The 20738-nt window shown below is 39.6% G+C and overlaps 1 protein-coding gene across 2 annotated transcripts in view; it reads left to right on the forward strand.

Annotated features, from left to right (window-relative positions):
- The window catches only part of LOC124871935 (glypican-6-like), a 120562-nt gene that overhangs the window by 40503 nt on the left and 59321 nt on the right, over positions 1 to 20738 (forward strand). For both annotated transcript variants that reach the window (XM_047371568.1, XM_047371569.1), the window contains exon 3: positions 18944 to 19335. In XM_047371568.1, coding sequence (XP_047227524.1) covers positions 18944 to 19335 — 392 coding nt within the window. The remainder of the gene's footprint in view (positions 1 to 18943; positions 19336 to 20738) is intronic.

The following is a 20738-nucleotide window of genomic DNA, read 5'->3' on the forward strand; positions in this document are numbered from 1 at the left end:
CAGATTTATGTTGATATCATGTTTAGTGAGCATATTAGTAAAGGCTATTTTTAAAAAACAATCAGTAGCTAACTGTGGAGAACTGCAGCAAAAATCGACATGTTGCTGCCAATTAACTGGTTTCAGTTCTTCCATAACCAAAATAATGTGTGGACTTCGCTGCTCCACTGGGACTTTTCCTGGAATTGAATGATACTCTTTGGTCAGACTTGAGACGAAGTTCGAACTGTTCATTAACAACATATATACACTCTTGCCAAACGTATTGGGTCACAACACCAAAACAATGAATTCCAGTATTGCAATTACTTCCATGGCTGCAAGTGTATAAAGTTTGGTGTGGAGAAACTTGACTGGCCTGCACCTCAACCTTCTTGAACACCTTTGGGATGAATTAGAGCAGAGACTGCAATTCTGGCTTTTTCATCTAACAATGAACACACTCCTGAACCTTGTGGAAGATGTTTAAGGCAACGACAGGCCCATCAGTAAAATTCACTGTTAGATTAAGACTATGATGTCAGTGGGTGGGGTCTGGGGGGAAGGAGGTTTGGGTCGGTCCTCTGTCTTCAATGGTTCATCCTTATCTCAGCAGGTTGCAGCTGTCCTTCAGGACACCGTCTTATGAGTTGTTTTGGACTTTCTTTTCATCTCCTGTATGTGGCAGAGGCTACTGGTGTTGGAAGTGAAGAGATGTACTCCAGATTTATTATTAAAAAATCCGTCTGCGTTCCCAGAAATGTTGCTGTTGTCGATAAAGTTCACTGATTTTGCAGGACATGCTTTTTAAGCCATTTGTTGAGCATCAGCAGTCTCTTGAATCTCTCATTTCCATGATAAACTGTCAGTAGAGGTTCACTGAAAAACACGTTGATATTGAGACCTTGAACTTCATTAGGTAAATGAATAAAATCCCCTTTTCAAGATTTTTACTTCAAAACATCAAGTGCTCCTGTGTTCATGATTAGGTTTTTTTTTGCTGTTGGATGCTCATCCATGATCATCAATATTTTTCAGTAGGTTTGTTCCTATTATTTGTTGTCCCCACATCATGCTGCTGTATTCTCCTTGGTGCTGGGGTTAAAGATAGGTTTCTCTACATCGCTCCCCAAATTGTTTAATCTAGGTGTAGGGTTCTTCCTGACCCCCAGATCTGAATGAAGGGATTTATCCTTGCCTTTGTAACAAGAGAGTTAGGGTTCTAGTTGTGTTGGAGTTGGTGGTGCTAGTTAGCTGTCTGTCAGTCTTATCACTGTTTTAAAACATTGGAGCGTTGTTTCATTTCTATACCCAGCATTTACCTCCACATTTACTTCATGTTGATGAATCACTGCTGTTTTCTGGATAAGTTTGTCGTAGTCATGTGTGGAAAGGGGAGGCATCTTGTGCTGATTAGCTCATGTTGCCATGAAAAGTGCAGGTGCTCCTAACATTGTCTAATCCTTCACTTAAAAGTGATTTAAATAGATTCTTGAAAAAAATCCTCAGAAAAAATCCTCAGACTTAAAGTAATTCAACCAAACTTTTCTGTACTTTTAAAAGTTAGGAGTAAAAGGAGGCAAGCAAACAGAGAACCAGTGGAGAAAGCATAGCAGAAAGCAGTGGTGTGAACTCTAAACTTAAAATGTTATAGGAGAAAAAGTGTTGCTCTATGTTCAAAGGATGAACTGCAGGAGTTAGAATAATTGTTGCACCAGTAGTCTTATTAAATAGCAGTTATTTTTTAGTCTTTAGTGTTCTCCATTATTGATAAATGTAATCAAATCTAACTGAAAATGCCCCATGTTTTGTAATGTAGAATTAACAAAGGTTTCTATAATCATCACCTACTGTCAACCTCTAAAATAAAGAGTAATTATCTGGGGCCATTACAATTGATTACAGTTTGCTGCAGCAGTGGGAATTGGATGCTTTGCAGAGAAATAAGATATTTTGCAACATCAGATTACAAACTAATCATCTGTAGATAAAATTTGTGGGGAAATAGGTAGATTATAATATTTCCATGTATATATAGCATAAAACATTTAGGGTTTTTCAAGTACCTAAACCCATCAGAAACATTAAATTAATTGCATTGTCTATATTTGTACAGTTTGATACAAATCATTGAAATACAGCCTATCCTTTCTTTTTATTTTTACCATTATAATACGATTCTCAAGCACATGTGAAAGCATGCATAAATAAATGTTATTTTAATAATTCACTGAACAGGACAGTACATATCTGCTGAAAACCACCCATTTCCCTTATTGATGGGTGAAAAGGGTGGGGGTGGGGATTGGGTGGCCTGCTTTACAGCAGCGGGACTCGAATGCATGACCCGAGGCTATTTTTTTTCCCCTCGAGATTTGTTGCCACTCTCCATATTTTAGTCACAGTAGTCAAAAAAGATGTCCTATGCAGGGTTTATTCCATACACTGTCTGTCTGCATTGACAGCAATGTTGTTGGGCCCAGCCATGGGATGAAACAAGGTCTTAACTACACAGAGAGAACAAAAGACACTGGTAAAAACTCTGAATCCCAGAAGGCACAGTATAACCCCATTTTCATGACAACTTCCAGGAGGGAGGAGTTTCATAGCTGGAATAGAGCTACAAAACGCAGCACGCATCAATGTTCTTTCTCTTTGCCCGCAGCTCTCCAGAAGCTGCATTGGGGAGCACATGTGCGTGAACATCTTGATCTTGCTGGCCAAATAAAAGACTTCATCTTTGAAGAAAAGCTTTGGATCCAATGTAAAGTATGATCTGCTGTTTGTGTATTCGTTGAAGGTATCCCGGACAAAAATAAGACTAAGCACCTGAACCTGGCTGTCTGAGCTTTTGCAGAAAGAGTCTGAGTCAAAGATTCTCCAAGAAGAGACGCATGTTTAGGGGCGGGACCGTGGCATGAAAATGGCGTTCGCGCGCAAAGTGAAAAAATGCAATAACTTTCTTAAAGAAACGCCAAATCACACCAAAGTTGGCATGAAGGAGGACCTTTGGGTTCCCGGCGATCCTATGGGGTCATATGCTGACATTATCAAAGCCACGCCCCCTGAGAACAGGAAGTTACTATTTTTAATGGGAAAGGTTGCTATCTGGCTGTCTACATTAAATCAACTTGAAACTGTGTCAGGTGACTGATAACTAGTGGGTCTAACTTGGTTTGAAGCACAGTGACTTTTCATATAAGGGCGTGGCCGTGGTGGCGCGGCAAAGTTGGACATCACACCATGGTCATACGTTTGGCTTTAAAAGACAAAATTGATATAGCTCTTACAAAGAAAGTCACAGAGAACTGAAACCTTCTGAGATTGATCTACTTCTGGCCCTGAACAATATTCACTGATCAGATGCTGACATCATCGAAGCCCCGCCCCCTGAGAACAGGACATGTCATGTTTTGCTTTAGAGAGTCAATTTTTGATGTTCTTCACCTAATCAATGTGAAACTGTCCCAAGTAACTGACTGGTTTAGTTTGAGGGTGTGGCTGTGGCGGCGTGACGAATTCTGATGTCACGCTACAGCCATACGTTTGGGTCTAAATTACACATGCATGGTCCGATTCACTCCAAAATAAATATGGTTGATCTTTGTCAGCCCCCAAACACCTCTATTGGAATACATTGGAATTTGGATCAACAGCGCCCCCTAGAACACTTCAAGGGCTATATCTCCCTCATACATCATCGGATCCACTTGAAATGTAGTATACATGATCATGAGTTAATGATGGTCATGTTGACAGAGTGAACTGATGACAGCATTTTAGCCCCACCCACAAACAAACAAGTGAGTGCAGCTTCCTTTAGGAATGTCCGATTTACTCCAAACTGATTAGGGTTGATCTTTGTCAGACCCCAAACAGCTCTATTGGATTACATTGGAATTTGGATCTACAGTGCCCCCTATGACATTTCAAGTACTTTATCTCCCTCATACATCATCGGATCCACTTCAAATGTAGTATACATGATTATGAGTTAATGATGGACATGTTGCTCACAGTCCCCCTTAGTGGTGACATTTGCAATTGAACAGCGGCCTCATTGGTGACATGCAGCCGGCAATGCCAGGCTCCTGCGGTGGCTGCACAGGCCAAGTTGCGCTCAGGTGCGAGGGCCTTCAAGGCTGCTTGCAGCTTTAATTATGTTTTATTTCATTGGGCTTTGCTTTGTTTTGTTGATTAAACTGTGTTTGGTTGTAGCAAGCAGGAGCTGCGGCTATCGGTTATTCAGACTATCTCACTAAGTGGTTTGAGCACTGGTAGTCGGTTAACATAAACGTATTCCGTTTTATCGTGTCCCTTCCTCTCCTCTCACTAACATTCCTAATATATGTCCATGTCCGCATAGTCCTTAAAATTGTGCTAAATTGTGTTTCTATTATCCTATTATCCATTATCCATAATGCTAAAGCTCTGCTATTGCTAAGATGGTAGCTACCATTAGTTTCGCGTTGTTTACAACATTTTTTCTATCCGCCAGCGTTCTTACACACATTAATATTTGTATTAGTGGTATTGGTTGTATTGTAGTGGTGTTTAGGGGTACATGTGGGACATTGTTAGGGGTTGCTAAATAGCGGAGCGACTGTTTTTTTAAATTGTTGTTGTCTGAACCGCTAATCTTGGATGCAACATCAGCATGCCTGTCGTCCATCCACCAAATTACAAGTTCATATCCATTTTTCGCCGCCATCTTGGCTATCCATTACTCCAGTCAGTCAGTCACTGTGATGGCTAGTTAACTCAACATTAAGAATCATACTCGTACTCGTTGTATCCCACTTATCTGAGATCGGGTCACGGCAGCAGTCTCAGTTCCCTCTCCCTAGACACATCTTCCAGCTATTTTGGTAATGGTGCGGCAGTATGTCAATGTCTCGCTCCATTCTCCTCTCACTCGTGAACATGACCTCGTGATACTTAAATCCTCCACTTGAGGCAGAAACCCTTTCTCCCCCGCAGCTTCACACTTGTCTGCAAACCACACCTGTCCATGCTGTAGGTCTTGGCTGAAGGGAGCCAGCAGAACCACGTTGTTCACAAAAGCAGGGACAAAATCTGCTGCTCCCCAAACCGGACCCCATCCATGAAAGCTATGAACAGGACTAGTGACAAAGGGGCACCCTGCCGGAGTCCAACATGCACTGTGGACAGGTCTGACTTAACGTCACAGGGAAACAGACGTGGACTGGTTGGACAAACTCCCATGAACCCTCAAGCTCCATGTGAATGGTGTAGACCTGGTCCAGTGTTCCCCAGCCAGGATGAAAACCACACTGCTCCTCCGGACTCTCCTTTCCAACACCATGGTAAGGCCTTCCCGGATAGGCTGAGGATTGTGGTCCTCCTTTAATGGGAACACACCCTCCGGTCTCCCTTTTTATGAAGGGGGACCACCACCCTGATCTGCCAGTCCAGACAACCGTGACGCGACATCGAAGAGGATCGTCAATTATGACAGCCACAACATCCAGAGACTTGAGGAACCCACATTGGATCTCATCTACCCCAGCAGCCTTGCCATCTCTGAGTTTTTTAACCACCTCAGCCAGGAGATGAACAAGTCCGGCTTAGAGTCCCCTCTTCTGCTTCCACCTGGGAGGGCGTGTCGGCGATGTTGAGGAGATCCTCGAAGTACTCCTTCCACCACCCGATAATGTCCCTCAGCGAGGTCAGCAGCTCCCAACCCATACTGTAAACGGTGTTGGCGAAGCACTGCATCCTTCTCCTGAGGTGCCAAACGGTTTGCCATTAAAAATTGATTTTCCCAAAAACTTATTGATTTCTAATTCAGCAAATGATTTTTGAAACATTTTATTAGAATGGTGTTTTGTTTTCTGCTTTGCATTGTGGACTGGTTGTTTGAACACCTGTCACTGTTGTGCTTTTAATGATAATTTAGCCTCATTCCCAATTCCTCCAACTAATCCCTGATTCCTTAACATACATATTCACAATGAACTGTGACACCTCTGCATCCTTTTATTGGTTATTAGTTTCAGTTTTATTCTCATGTGTTCATTTATACTATTTTTTGTAGTTTAATACAGTTTTCCATATTCTTTTTACTTAGTGGTTAATATAAGTGTTACTAGCTCAGTTAAAGAGTTTCTTGACTGAAGTATTTTAACTTTTAACATATTCTGTCGATAAATTCTTGTATTTGGAGAGAAGTTGTGTTCATGTTGTATATGTATGCCATGCATGCTGTTTGAGAACTCAAATTCACTCCTTTATACTTTGTTCTGTAATATGAAACCTCACCAAGCAGGTATTTATACAATTCAATTCAATTCAGTTTATATAGCGCCAATTCACAACACATGTTGTCTCAAGGCACTTCACAACAGTCAGGTACATACATTCCAATTAATACTAACAGTTGAACAGTGCAGTCGGAGTTAGCTTTTTATTCAAATTGGATAAAAAGTTTTTCTATCTAAGGAAACCCAGCAGATTGCATCCAGTCAGTGACTTGCAGCATTCCCTCCTCCCAGATGAGCATATAGAGACAGTTGACAGTCACTGGCGTTGACTTTGCAGCAATCCCTCATACTGAGCATGCATGTAGCGACAGCGGAGAGGAAAAACTCCCTTTTAACAGGAAGAAACCTCCAGCAGAACCAGGCTCAGTGTGAGCGGCCATCTGCCACGACCGACTCGGGGTTTGAGAGAACAGAGCAGAGACACAAAAAGAACATAGGAGCACTGATCCAGAAGTACTTTCTATGGGAAGGAAAAGTAAATGTTAATGGATGTAGCTCCTTTAGTTGTTTCACCTAGAAAGAAAGAACAGATAAACTCTGAGCCAGTTTTCAAGGTTAGAGTCTGAAAGAGAGCACATATAATTAGTTACAGTAAAAGCTCAGTCAATTTCCATGTCTAGGAGAGAGAAAGGGTTAATCACTAAAAGACAGGGCTATGTGGATCATCGGTAGAGGGTGAGCATTAAGTTGTTGCCAGCAGAAGCTCAGACGATTCCCATCTCCAGAAAGTTGTCACAGGTAGACTCAGAGCCAGGCCAGGTGTAGCTTCTAGGAAGATAATAGAGAGAACATGGTTAAAAGCTGAAATAACAGCAAATAATGCAAAATTGGAGAGTAGTGTGAGAATGTAGCGAAGAGGGTGAATTGGCCATTATGTCCTCCAGCAGCCTAAGCCTATAGCAGCATAACTACACATATAGTTTCAGTTCAGATTATTTAGTTAAACGCCGCTTATTTACAACAATGTCGTCTCAAGGCACCCCACAAAGGGTCCCACTGATAGTCATTGTTATACTAAAAACCACACGGATTGGGATACCTCTCTCTGTGAGACTGATCACAACCATCGGAAAAGAGAAGGGGTCATACAGGTAGCAAAAATGGAGGGTGTGTTTGCACCCTCCATTTCTGGACAGTGCAAACACACCCTACAACAATAATTAACAAAGACTGAGAGCTATTTGGCTATTCCTGATGACCAGGTGGTGCCCTGACTTGGTAATTTAGATAACTAACTTAATTAAATATTGCTCTTGGCAATCATAGCTAAACCAATCCTATTGTTGAACAACATTTTTGTTTAGGATATGTGAGATGCTTCCTTGATAAACATTTAATCTCATTGTTAATGCTGCATGTAATTAGCTTGAAATGAATCATTGCAATATTAGTTTTGCAATATTAATTTATTCTCTCTCTCTGTTCTTCTTCATAATATTTTTTCATGTTTGCCTCAATACTGCTCCAGAGCACATAAAGTCCTAAACAAAACCCCACTCTTAGGTTATTTTGATGCCCCTTGTAATCTATTTAGCACCTGACTCTGGAGTTCCACCTACACAGAGTTAATGTACTGTCTGTGTATATGTTAATCTCTTTGTGCAGACTTTGATGAGTCTTCAATTGTTCATAGCAGTTAAGCAGCCCACACATATTCCTCACTTGACAACCATTTGTTATAATAGCAGAGCATGCTTTTTGGTTTTACAAGGCCATCCCCACATAGAAACATATCCAAAGCCCAGTGCAGCTGTGTGAATGTTTGAACTACCCACTTGTCCACTTTCTCACCCCAGACATACTGCAGCTATATTTTCTTACCTGAAATTGAGAAATATGCACAAAATTAATAAAGAAAAAGCTTGCTCAAGGTAGCTGATAACGTAGCCAGAAGTTGCTGATGAATGGTGATGTTATGTATGTAACACCAAACTAAGGCAAAGTTTCATAACCAAATGGCCATCCAGGGTATAAATGATGATAGCAAAGTCTCTAGTGTGAGTTTAAGTTTATAAAGTAAAGATTTATATGGTGGTTTATCCAGTGAGGAGGAAGAAGTCAGGAGCAATGTGAGTTCAGCAACCAGATACTTAAAAAAAGAAAAGAACAAATATGTTTTTTTGGCCATTATTATTAAAACCGTTTAAGGTTGTAATTCACCATGTTAATCAGCTGATTGGGTTTGTATATATGACATTGACAAACGTGACGACACAAAGTCTGTTGCAAAACTGAGAGGGAACAACAGGTTTAACTGTGATATTTACTGGCACCACTATCTTTTTTAAGAGAGTGTTGTGCTATATAAAAAAAGTTTTTCTTCTAAGTTACTGGCCTACATTGACTTCCCAGTTAGAATTAATGTTTAATTTTCTAAAATGAGATCAATGTTACAGTGGTCTGCAGCAGGTAATGAATTAGGAAATAAAACCAGCTCATACCTGTGAAAATACATTTTCTAATTAAGTAACTAGGCAGTTGAACTTATATTGATACATACTCTAATTTAAGAAAAATAATGATGATATTTCTTTACATTATTTCAGCCCTTTTGTATTTGTCTTCACTCAGTCACAGATGTTTCCATCTATAGTAGTGCATTTAAAGCCTGTACTTCTATGTGCCACTATGTTGTGACTGGGCGGTAGGTTTGCCTCAGATATTAACGAAAGGAAATGTAGAAATAAAAGGACTATCTGTCTTGCACTCAGAAAAACTCATTTTAGACTAACTAGTTCATCACCCAGTTTATGATTGCCATGTGGAATTTAAAGTGTGGCACAATAGCTTATTTCGTGTGCAGCAATGAAACCTCAAAAGGGTGGAAAACCAAGTTGCATGTGTTATTTTGTGCGCTTTTAACTGTCACCTGCAGAGTGATGGGCTCCTCGTTTGACTGGATGGAGTCCTGCAGAGAACACTGAGCGCGTTGGTGGTAATAACAGCTGTTTACTCTACAGCATATAATTTTTGTAGTTTATTCAGTTCTGGCTTCAGATATGGAGGTTCTGTCAATACAGCTGTCAGAAATATCTGACTGGGTAAGAATACTTTGCCTTGAAAAAGTATTAATATAACTTCAACATTTTCACATAGTAGATGTAAATACAGTTTTTGGGGATTTTATGTGATAGAGCAACACAAGGCAGTGCATAACTGTAAGGTTAAACGAACATTATACTTGGCTAAAAACAAATCCACGCTATGCTTCTCAGATATGTATTTATAAAAACATATTCCTTTCCCTTCACAGTTATCTGTGCTACTGTGTGTTTATCTGTCACATACAATCCCAATAAAATGTAATACAGTTTGTGGTTGTTAAATAACAAAATGTGAAAATGTTAAAGGGATAACAATACCTTTACAAGGCTCTGTATCTGTTAATATAATAGTTTTAGGGCTTTAATTTAGGTGTAATCACTTTTTTATTTTGTAAGACCTAATGCAAATACAGAATCATTTACAGATGATTAAGATCCTATCAGAAATAAAAAAGCATGAAGTACCAACATTATCATTTTTCTCATTTGGTTTATTTCCTTTGTAATCTGGTTCACATTGTAACTACTGCTCTCCCTTTCTCCTCAAATTCATAAAAATCTCACTATTTTTATTCAATATCTGAAAAATTTAAAACAGGAATACTGTGTTTCAAGATTGTAGAAATAGACTGCCAATATCTTAGCCATCACAGAAAACATCCATCAATAGATTTCCATTGAAGCGCAGAAACAGAGGCTTTCTTTTTTGTCATGAAAAGAAAAGCTCTGTAAAACCTGTGCACAGCCTTGTGTACACAGCGAGGACTCAGTGCCAAACTGAGATTTGTCAGTGAAATATTATGAGCTCCTGGCATGCCAAGATTATTAAACACATTTGCATCTTCCAAAAGCCATAATTTGGTCAAACATCTTAATTGTGAATGTGTTAAGATTTATGAAAGGCTTCCACATTTTTTTGTCTTTTTTTACATTTTCAAACACAATTGTCTCCATGAATGCTAATTAATGCGGTAGCTTCTGTGTTTGTTTTCCTTCTCTGTTCTTTCTCTCAAACCCCCAGTCGGTCGTGGCAGATGGCCGCTCACACTGAGCCTGGTTCTGCTGGAGGTTTCTTCCTGTTAAAAGGGAGTTTTTCCTCTCCACTGTCGCTACATGCATGCTCAGTATGAGGGATTGCTGCAAAATCAACGCCAGTGACTGTCCACTGTCTCTACATGCTCATCCGGGAGGAGGGAATGCTGCAAGTCACTGACTGGATGCAATCTGCTGGGTTTCCTTAGATAGAAAAATATTTTATCCAATTTGAATAAATAACTGAATCTGACTGCACTGTTCAATGGTTAGTTATTAATTGGAATGTATGTGCCTGACTTGAAATCTATATGATTCGATTGAATTGACTTAGCCCATTTTAAAGTTACCCACCTATCACACAATGCCACAGGAAAAAACACTCTCCAATTATTTTTACCTCTGCCTTCCTCCCTCCCTGTTGGATGGAGTAAGGGGGAGTCAGGTTTAGCCTAAAACGGCTCAGTTATGGTTGAGGTGCAAACACACCCTCCATTTCTGCTACCTGTATGACCCCTTCTCTTTTCCAGTGGTTATAATCAGTCTGACAGAGAGAGGTGTCCCAATCCTTGTGGTTTTTAGTATAACAATGGCCACCAGTGGGCTCTACATGGACACACTTTATCAGTTTATTATTTAACTTAGTACCCCTACACATAGCCCATTCTAAAATGCCCAAACTCTAACACTCAGTAGTTTATTCTAACCTCCCCAACAACCCTACACCATTCCAAACCCTTTGTGAAGTGCCTTGAGACAACATGTGTTGTGAATTGGTGCTATATAAATAAACTGAATTGAATTAACAATGTATTGTTTTCTCATGCTTTCAGATTCAGTCAGACTATTCATAACGTGCAATAATTATTCACTCTAATCACTCCAAATTAGGGACAGCTTACATAAATGTCTCATGGACATTAAGAATAAACTGCTTATATTTAGTGATTTGTTTTATTTAAAAATTATTGATTTTATTTTAAATTTAGAGTTTTTATTTGTAAGTGTGAACCTTTCACTGAAGCTGCCATTATTCATAAAGCACATCCCCCAGTAATGCTGACTGATCCTATTAAAAAAACTTGTCGACTGGGCACAACTAATAAAAATCTGCATATAATAATAATACCTCAGTTCATCCTATTTATTCCTTTTTTTTTTTTACATTGGATGTAAAACAAAAGGAACCTCTGATGAAAGCTACAAAAGTATAGCAAAAGGTAAGCTAATTTTATCAGTTCCCCAGAGGAATAATTGCACGCATTTAAAACTTACTGAACCTGATGAGATGTGAAAATGGACAATAATTCATTGTGACAAGATAGGAACTTCATTTCAGACAAATTGCATGTGATAAATCAGAAGCAGTTCTCATATAAACAGATATAGGAACAGCTAGAATCTTTACCTTCTAAGTTTGCATGTAGTGACTAAAAATAAATTTTCTCATTCAAGTTAGCACATTATTTTAAGCTTCGTGCATCCATAAAAGACACATGCTCTCTCTTGCTGTGCTCTTGATAAAACTAATCCAGTGTGATCTGAAATATCATGGAGAGTTATATCTTTCTTCTTCACCTGCATTGCTCAGAGCTAATGACCACTTTAAATCCATTGCACTTTTGTCTAGACAATTATAATAATTGGCTGCGATGTGCATTTCTCATGTGGGGTTGAGATGTGACCTACCTCCGTTGAACTGCCTTCTGCCTCTTTTACTTTGAGAAAAAGGTGGTAGTTGTGGGAAATGTATTAGTCTACTCAAGAGGCTGACTCAGATAAAATCCTGGCAGTTACATAGTACACAGATTCAAAAGGCCGTCCCATGGCCACAAAGATGAGCCAATCCTACTGGTGTTCACAGGGCACCAGCCAGCAGGCCAGGTACTACAAAGCAGTATGAGGCAATTAGTATAACAGAGCGACACTAACATGTAACAGTTTCAATTAAATGTGACTATTTGAAGACTGTTAAGCTGATAATAGCTTAGACAATGAATTTTAATAAAAATAGCAAGCTCCGGTCCGAGAAGCACGCACCAAGAGGCAGGCCCCGTCTAAATTTCTTCCGAAATTTTCTAGTCTTGACTTGTTTTTAACTTCACCTCTAGTTCATACTCTAAAATACTTTAGACAGGTTAAATCTGAACTGTATTATTCATCAGAGAACATCAGAGAAATATAAAGAGGTTGGACAATGAAACTGAAACACCTGTCATTTTAGTGTGGGAGGTTTCATGGCTAAATTGGACCAGCCTGGTAGCCAGTCTTCATTGATTGCACATTGCACCAGTAAGAGCAGAGTGTGAAGGTTCAATTAGCAGGGTAAGAGCACAGTTTTGCTCAAAATATTGAAATGCACACAACATTATGGGTGACATACCAGAGTTCAAAAGAGGACAAATTGTTGGTGCACGTCTTGCTGGCGCATCTGTGACCAAGACAGCAAGTCTTTGTGATGTATCAAGAGCCACAGTATTCAGGGTAATGTCAGCATACCACCAAGAAGGACGAACCACATCCAACAGGATTAACTGTGGACGCAAGAGGAAGCTGTCTGAAAGGGATGTTCGGGTGCTAACCCGGATTGTATCCAAAAAACATAAAATCACGGCAGAATTAAATGTGCACCTCAACTCTCCTGTTTCCACCAGAACTGTCCGTCGGGAGCTCCACAGGGTCAATATACACGGCCGGGCTGCTGTAGCCAAACCTTTGGTCACTCATGCCAATGCCAAACGTCGGTTTCAATGGTGCAAGGAGCACAAATCTTGGGCTGTGGACAATGTGAAACATGTATTGTTCTCTGATGAGTCCACCTTTACTGTTTTCCCCACATCCAGGAGAGTTACGGTGTGGAGAAGCCCCAAAGAAGCGTACCACCCAGACTGTTACATGCCCAGAGTGAAGCATGGTGGTGGATCAGTGATGGTTTGAGCTGCCATATCATGGCATTCCCTTGGCCCAATACTTGTGCTAGATGGGCGCGTCACTGCCAAGGACTACCAAACCATTCTTGAGGACCATGTGCATCCAATGGTTCAAACATTGTATCCTGAAGGCGGTGCCATGTATCAGGATGACAATGCACCAATACACACAGCAAGACTGGTGAAAGATTGGTTTGATGAAAATGAAAGTGAAGTTGAACATCTCCCATGGCCTGCACAGTCACCAGATCTAAATGTTATTGAGCCACTTTGGGGTGTTTTGGAGGAGCGAGTCAGGAAACGTTTTCCTCCACCTGTATCACGTAGTGACCTGGCCACTAACCTGCAAGAAGAATGGCTTAAAATCCCTCTGACCACTGTGCAGGACTTGTATATGTTATTCCTAAGACAAATTGACGCTGTATTGGCCCCAAAAAGGAGGCCCTACACCATACTAATAAATTATTGTAGTGTAAAACCAGGTGTTTCAGTTTCATTGTCCAAACCTGGGTGTGTGTGTGTATATATATATATATATATATATATATATATATATATATATATATATATATATATATATATATATATATTCTTAAGTATATAGAATAAGTTTAGGTTTGGTGTCTACACTCAGAGCTCGTTGCACCATGTCCATGTTGCTCGACATTTCCCGTAGTGATGAGTATCTCCATCTGCTGAACATGTCTCCTGGCTTGCCAGGGAATTAAGAGAAAGTCTCTACCCATGGAGCCCATGAGTGGAATGGGGTGGTGGTGAAGGGGCTGAAAAGAAGCAGACAGGTGGGCCGCAGCAACAGCGAGGCATGGCATGCAGTGTGATGCAGCAAGCTTACAGCTTAAATAGACTGCCAGAATTGGTAAGGTAAGTTTGATATGTTTTGTGGAGCAGATGATTATGAGTAAAGTAGCATCACAGCTCAAGCTGACAAGTTTTTTGTTATTTTTTAAACATCAAAATAAGTATAGTGATGCATGATGGCTTGGCGTTACATATCCTGATCCAAAACAATGTATAAAATATTATAAAACTACTGATTTTCACCACCCACTGCTGCAGTACGAACACAGCCCCCACATGGCAACAGCATCCCTTTTCCTACTTCACCTCCCAAGCCAGGCTTGACACGGCTGAAGGGCACTTAATGGGTGAAGTTTGCTGCAAACATTGCGGGATGACTTCATGCATCTACAGTATGTGGCCATTGTGTTTTTCCAGAAATGTAGCTCAGTTATCAATTAAACTAATATCTATTTGACTAAACGTTACATTAACTTAACCTAAATGGCGAGATTGGTTTTGTTTTCTGTTATTGCATATGAATTTGGCATCTTTCAGTAGTTTTGGTAGTTGGTAGCACTGTTGCCTTGCAGCAAGAAGGTCCTAGGTTTGAGTCTCAGCCTGGGGTCTCTCTTCATGTTTGCATGTTCTCCTTGTGTATGCGTGGGTTCTCTCCGGGTACTTCAGCTTCCTCCTACAGTCCAAAAACATAACTGTTTAGGGGGTTATAAGGTTAACTGGTTTCTCTTGAATTGCCCCCCACCTATGATTGTGTGCGTGCATAGTTGTCTTTGCTCTGTGTTTCTATGTTAGCCTGTGATGGAGTGGTGGACTTGTTCAGGGTGTACCCTGCTTCTCATCTGAAGACCACTGGAGATAGGCACCAGCCCCCATTCCCAAGACCTTGCAAGAACCAACCGGTATAGACAGTGGATGGATAGATGGATGAAGTCTGTCACATAAGGCGCTATTCAATTGCTATCAGGATGTGATTTTTGTCAGGTGAAATAAGTTTAAGCTACAGTATTACTATTTTCCTTGGATATAAAAGTGAGTGATTTTAGCTTGACACTCTTCATGTTTGAGAGTCATTTTGAAGTGAGAAAGGATGTAGTTCTTGGGTTGCTAAGTGTTTTTGACATAATTGACTATTTGAAGACTGTTTGGTCAGCCAATTCATAAACTTTTTTTTACCATATATGAAGTGAGCACTCTAGAAACTCTTTCAAAAAAGAGGAAATGGTGACAAATCTAGCCATTTTTATGTTGCTTTTGGACACTTTGGAGACTGAACTGACAGCGCATATTGTTCTTAATCCTCTTAAGGAGCAGCGGCTGCAACAGTGGGCTCCTGTCCTAAAGCACCGGCATGTGGTGCGCAGTGGTCCCTCCCAGCTGCAGTCAGAGCAGGAGATGTTCACCCCTCTGTATCCACGCTGCAAGAGTCGTGTATGAATGAACCTACCACTGGCTGTTAATCGTAAATGAAAATGTTCTTTGTCTAGAATATCTACAAGACATAAAGCTAAGCCAAAAGTTCAAAATATGAAAAAAATACTAATGAAACCTAAGTACTATCGTGTCTCTTCTGTGTAACTTTAGCCAGTGCCAAGCCAGAAGAAAGGAGGTTGAAGTTGCAAAAAAAACAGCGACAAAAGAAAGTGCATATGTAGTTTTCAATATATTTAGGGTGTTTATTGCTCTCTTTTTGTCTCTTGTACAAGTATTTCTCTCTTCCCCAGCATAAGTTATATGCAGATATGACTTTCTTTTTTATATTTTCATATCTGCTCAACAATAAACCAAACACGCAATATTTTACTAAAATGAACAATGTTTTCTATTTTTTTATAAAAATTGTAAATGCAGATTTAAAGCATAAAAAGGCTCTCACACACGTTTGCGTTATTAATAGAAAGGCAAATAGCATCCTAATTTTTTTTGATCAATTGGTTTCTATCTTCTTAGTCTAAAAATCATTTTTAGTCTTTTCTGAAGAACAACAGGATATGTGTCATTCTTTCTTCTGCTTTTTAATAAATGTCACTGGATGTTTGCGGTCTTACTTCCTTTGAAGCTAAAATGAAAGTGTGGTTAAAAAAAAGACTAATGCTTTGTGTTGTACCTAACAATTTTGATTTGTAGAGGATTTTTTATTTTTCTGTGAAAACCTCAACCTAAAACATTAAAAGTGTCAAGTGGCATCAACTACCTGTGCTGGTGTTTGTTGAATTGTAGTAAGGGCCACACAAAACCATTCTGAGGGCTGCTACTGGCATATGGGCCTCAACTTGGACATCCATGGTTAGGCATTTAGACTGGTAATCAGGGACTATATATCCGGTCTAACCTTGGAATGCCTTGGGGTCCCCAAGAATGAGAAAAACATTTTAGAGTTGCATCAGGAACACTAACCCTCATTTATTAATCCAATCAAACCTAACTCTATCCAATGTTCTGGTTTTATTGCTAGTGTGTTAAAATCTGTGCTATTGTCTGTGTGTGTGTGTGTGTGTGTGTGTGTGTGTGTGTGTGTGTAAAGAAAAAATGCATTTGCTTTTCATTTTCTTCTCAGTTTGCCCAAAGTCTTTTTTCAAGAAAGGAAGGAAGCTGTGATAAAATGTTTTATGATGCTTTCAAGTGGACAAAGAACAGGGACAGCCAGGCAGACCGTATCAGTGTTATAAAACATTAAGCTGCTCCCCATATTAAATGAAACACAGATGTTGTCATTTTGATGTTTTGTTGTATGAATATGGAAAACAGCTCTATCTATTTGTGGATGCTCTATTCAGATTTGGAGGGAGAGGTAAAGATGAGAGTCTGGGAGAAAATGCGAATCTTTAAATAAAAGCACCAGGAAGAGGAACTCAGATAATAAAGCTGAAACTTTTGGGAGTACCATCTGTAGAAATGTACAAAGACAAATAACTTGACCCTCTCTAAGTTCAGTCAATATCAACCAAATCTAACAAATAGCATGCCACATGACAGTTAAAATGTTATTCCCATGTGAGGGAATGAAATAACAGGCAGGACATGACTTGGTAAACAAAACAAAAAAAACATTTGCTAGTGTGCTCAGCAGTTTGATGTTTGTCGTAGCTGCTCGGCAGGTTTGCACACATCTTACGAGGAATTTTGACCCACTCCACTTCAGACGTGTTCTGAATCTGTTGGGTTTCTTGGTTGCCACTTGGTAGCTCTAGGCTTCAGTTCCTTCCAAAGAGTTTCTGTAACTGAGCTCTGGAGGCTGCTTAGGCCACTGCATAATGTGCTTCTTCTTTAGACACTACTATGTTGGGAAGGCAGTATGTCCTGGGTAATTATAATTCTCAAAGAAACCTCTAAGACAAATCTTCGGTGTTCAAGCTGAGAGAAAAAGGTTCTTGTCAAAGATTTTGCAGACTCCTAATGCAATTAGGTCTTCCTGTACCCTTAGTAAAAAACCCACCCAAAGCATAATGTTTCCACCTCAAAGTTTATCTGTGAGGATCCTGATCTTGGGTCATATTTAGCCTCTCTCTTCCTGATTTTGTGTACATGTCTTTGTTAAGAGAACTATCTAAATCCAGAACAGACAGACATGAGAGATAGAGAGAGAGATTGGCTTTAAAATATCATGATTGTGATTTCTTGCTGCAAACAATAAGTGGTGTTGATAAAGCAGAATGCAGTGTGTAATAGATGGCCTTTAAAGATAACTCCTTGGATTTTATATAACAGCCTGAAATATATTGGAAATAATATTATATAGGAGAACCCTCTATGTGGGGTTAAGAGGTGTGATATAGACAAAACACTGTTAATTCTGAACCTATTACATTGTATAAATGTATGAAAGGGCTCATATTACTGTAAAATGTGGACCTAAAGATCAACAAATCTCTTATCCATTTCCAAGCTTAACAATTTCCCGAGGTTACTGTGCCCTCCAGACACGTTGGAGGTAGTAAATGAAAAAATGAGAAGAAATAGACATTTTTATATGAAATAATGTGTACCATAATTATAAACTTCTGCTGTTAGGACCTTGTACAACCTCCTTTTGCCAATATGACGCAGCTTATTTTACTTCTATAATAATTCAAAAGGTTGAAACATACAGAGAAAGGGATCTTTGACCATTGTTTGCACAACCCCTCTAGATAACCTAGAGTCAATGGTCCTCTAATAAACTCTGTTTTCTATAGTTCACACCATGGCTTTTCTATAAGATTTAGCTGGGAGCTCAATGACCCAAGAAAAACGTCCATCACATGTTTATTTAAAATATCCTGGTGTTTCAAGTAGTCCACGATGCCATGCATTATAACAAAGTTCCCAGGGCCTTTTGCAAGATAAAGAAACAGATCCTCATCTTTCCCATTTTGAGGAGTGGTCTAGATAAATTGGCCAATATGCCACATCATACTTACACCCTTTGAAAACAAGAAGTACAAGAAAAACTATTAAAAAAGAAAACAAGAAGTCATGGATTGATAATTAAATGTTTTGGGGCTTTCAGATCATTTTTTAAAAGGCAAGAATGAATTACAAAAATGGTTCAGTAACGTTTATTTTATAGGGGTTGATAGGGAAATGGTAGTGGTGGCACCAGGGATTTTGTAAAACAAACGTCCAAATTTCTCAGTCTGAGATTATACACACTGAGAAGTTCTGCGATTTGCTTTTAAATGTTTTTACCATGGATTTGCAATAACTGCGAAGGGTGCTGTATATTTTTACAATTAACATGATCAGATCTCTTTTTTGCAAATACTTAATTTCATTGTCATCCCACCGAGTCTGCATTTCTGTATTTTTCTGTTTGTAAATGTTTGCACAGGATAATCTGACATTACCTTTTTTATTATATTTTTATTTTGGTACCCAGAATTCTTCCTGGAGCTTCTGGACAACACGGAGAGGTCCCTGAATGAGATGTTCGTGAGGACCTACGGCAAACCTTACATGCAGAACGCGGAGGTCTTTGAGAACCTGTTTGCCGAGCTCAAGCGCTACTACACAGGAGGGAACGTTAATCTGGAGGAAATGCTTAATGACTTCTGGTCGCGGCTGCTGGAGCGCATGTTCACGCTGCTGAACTCTCAGTATGTCATCACTGAGGACTATTTGGAGTGTATCAGTAAATACACGGATGAGCTCAAGCCATTTGGAGACGTGCCCAGGAAGCTCAAGGCTCAGGTTACTCGTGCATTCATTGCTGCACGCACATTCGTCCAGGGGCTCTCTGTAGGCCGGGAAGTGGCCCAGAGAGTGTCAAAGGTAAAGTTTCTTAACAGTTTAATTGAATTAAAATTTTACTTGACTGTAAAAAAAACGGAAATATTCTTTTCCTGTCACTTATAACACTCTGAATTTGAATTAGGCTTCTCAGTCAGGAGAAATCTATTTATCATCTGAGCTCAAATTAAATTAAAACTCCATCCTAAACAAATTCTTGCACACTAAAAAACTTCCTTCTCAATGAATCCCTGCACTCTTTCTGACTAATGTATGCTCCTTATGTAGTCATCTTCAGGAAATGAGAGGCTCAAAGCAGCCGCAGCCAGTTCTGTCACTGTCTAGAAAACGGGTTTGAAGGGTATGCGGATTTCTCAGGAGAGATGCCCGACAATGAAAGTGAAGAGAAAAGCATTTCTGCTATCAGAGTTTATTGCTCTCTCGCCTAATATTTGTTCACAAGGCATAAACAAGCCATTAATCATACTGTTGCAGTCAGTTTCAGTTTGATGCAATATAGTGTTGGTGCTGCAGCCTTGGGAATGTTGCAGCTCTGATCATGTACAAAGTTATATAATAGGAAAAGCAAAAGGCTAAACTTTGGATTTATTCACATTCAGCAACAACAAAGCTGTTGCTAAAAGCCCTCTTAAGGATTATAAGAGGCAATGACTTAATACACTGCCAGCCATGCTGTTTTTTTTCTCCTCTTACCAGTTAAATTAAATTATCAGTATTATGATAAATAATAATAGAACTTCTGTACAGTTAAACCAGATAAATCAGATTGTGAAAATTTTGTAACCTTCAATTATAAGAGACAGACAGAAAAGAGGAGGCATATACTCTGCTCTTCTCTACAAAATCCAGAATTCATTTCAAGCTGTCCTCACCATGGTGCACTCAGTGAACCTAAAAGATATTTCCTTCGCTTCAGCCTCCCTTCCCTCTACAGTAACAGTGGTGAGGCTCATTTAGAAGCAGTGGCAGAAGATGTGTTGTTAGCACGTGTTTACTGGGTTACACCCTGTACTTCTTCCAAGTCAGCATGTCCCAACTTCACCTCTTGACATTTCAGTGGGACCCTGAGATCCAGGTCAGGTGTCTGGGACTGCAACCCTTTGATCCGCAGTGTATAAACTCATCATGACAGATTGAGGGAAAGCATAATGAAAAGAGACACCCTGCTGGAGGCGACTGTTTTCACGGTGCCGCCAAGACGGGACAACCATCCTTGTTGCTCCAGAGATTTACAGCACACTGAATTAAAGAGGGTGATGTTGAACTTTTATTTCTTTTTGATGCAGAAGTGAGAAGAAAAATAACTCAGTAGAGGGCAAAGAAAACGCTGCTACAGCCCAAACACAGTGCTTTGCAAAAGTATTCAAATTCTTGTATCTATTTCGCGTTTTGCCTTGTTACAGCCACAAGTTATATTTTATTTA

The sequence above is a fragment of the Girardinichthys multiradiatus genome, chromosome 7, assembly GCF_021462225.1.
Source record: "Girardinichthys multiradiatus isolate DD_20200921_A chromosome 7, DD_fGirMul_XY1, whole genome shotgun sequence".
In the NCBI taxonomy this organism is placed as follows: Eukaryota; Metazoa; Chordata; class Actinopteri; order Cyprinodontiformes; family Goodeidae; genus Girardinichthys; species Girardinichthys multiradiatus.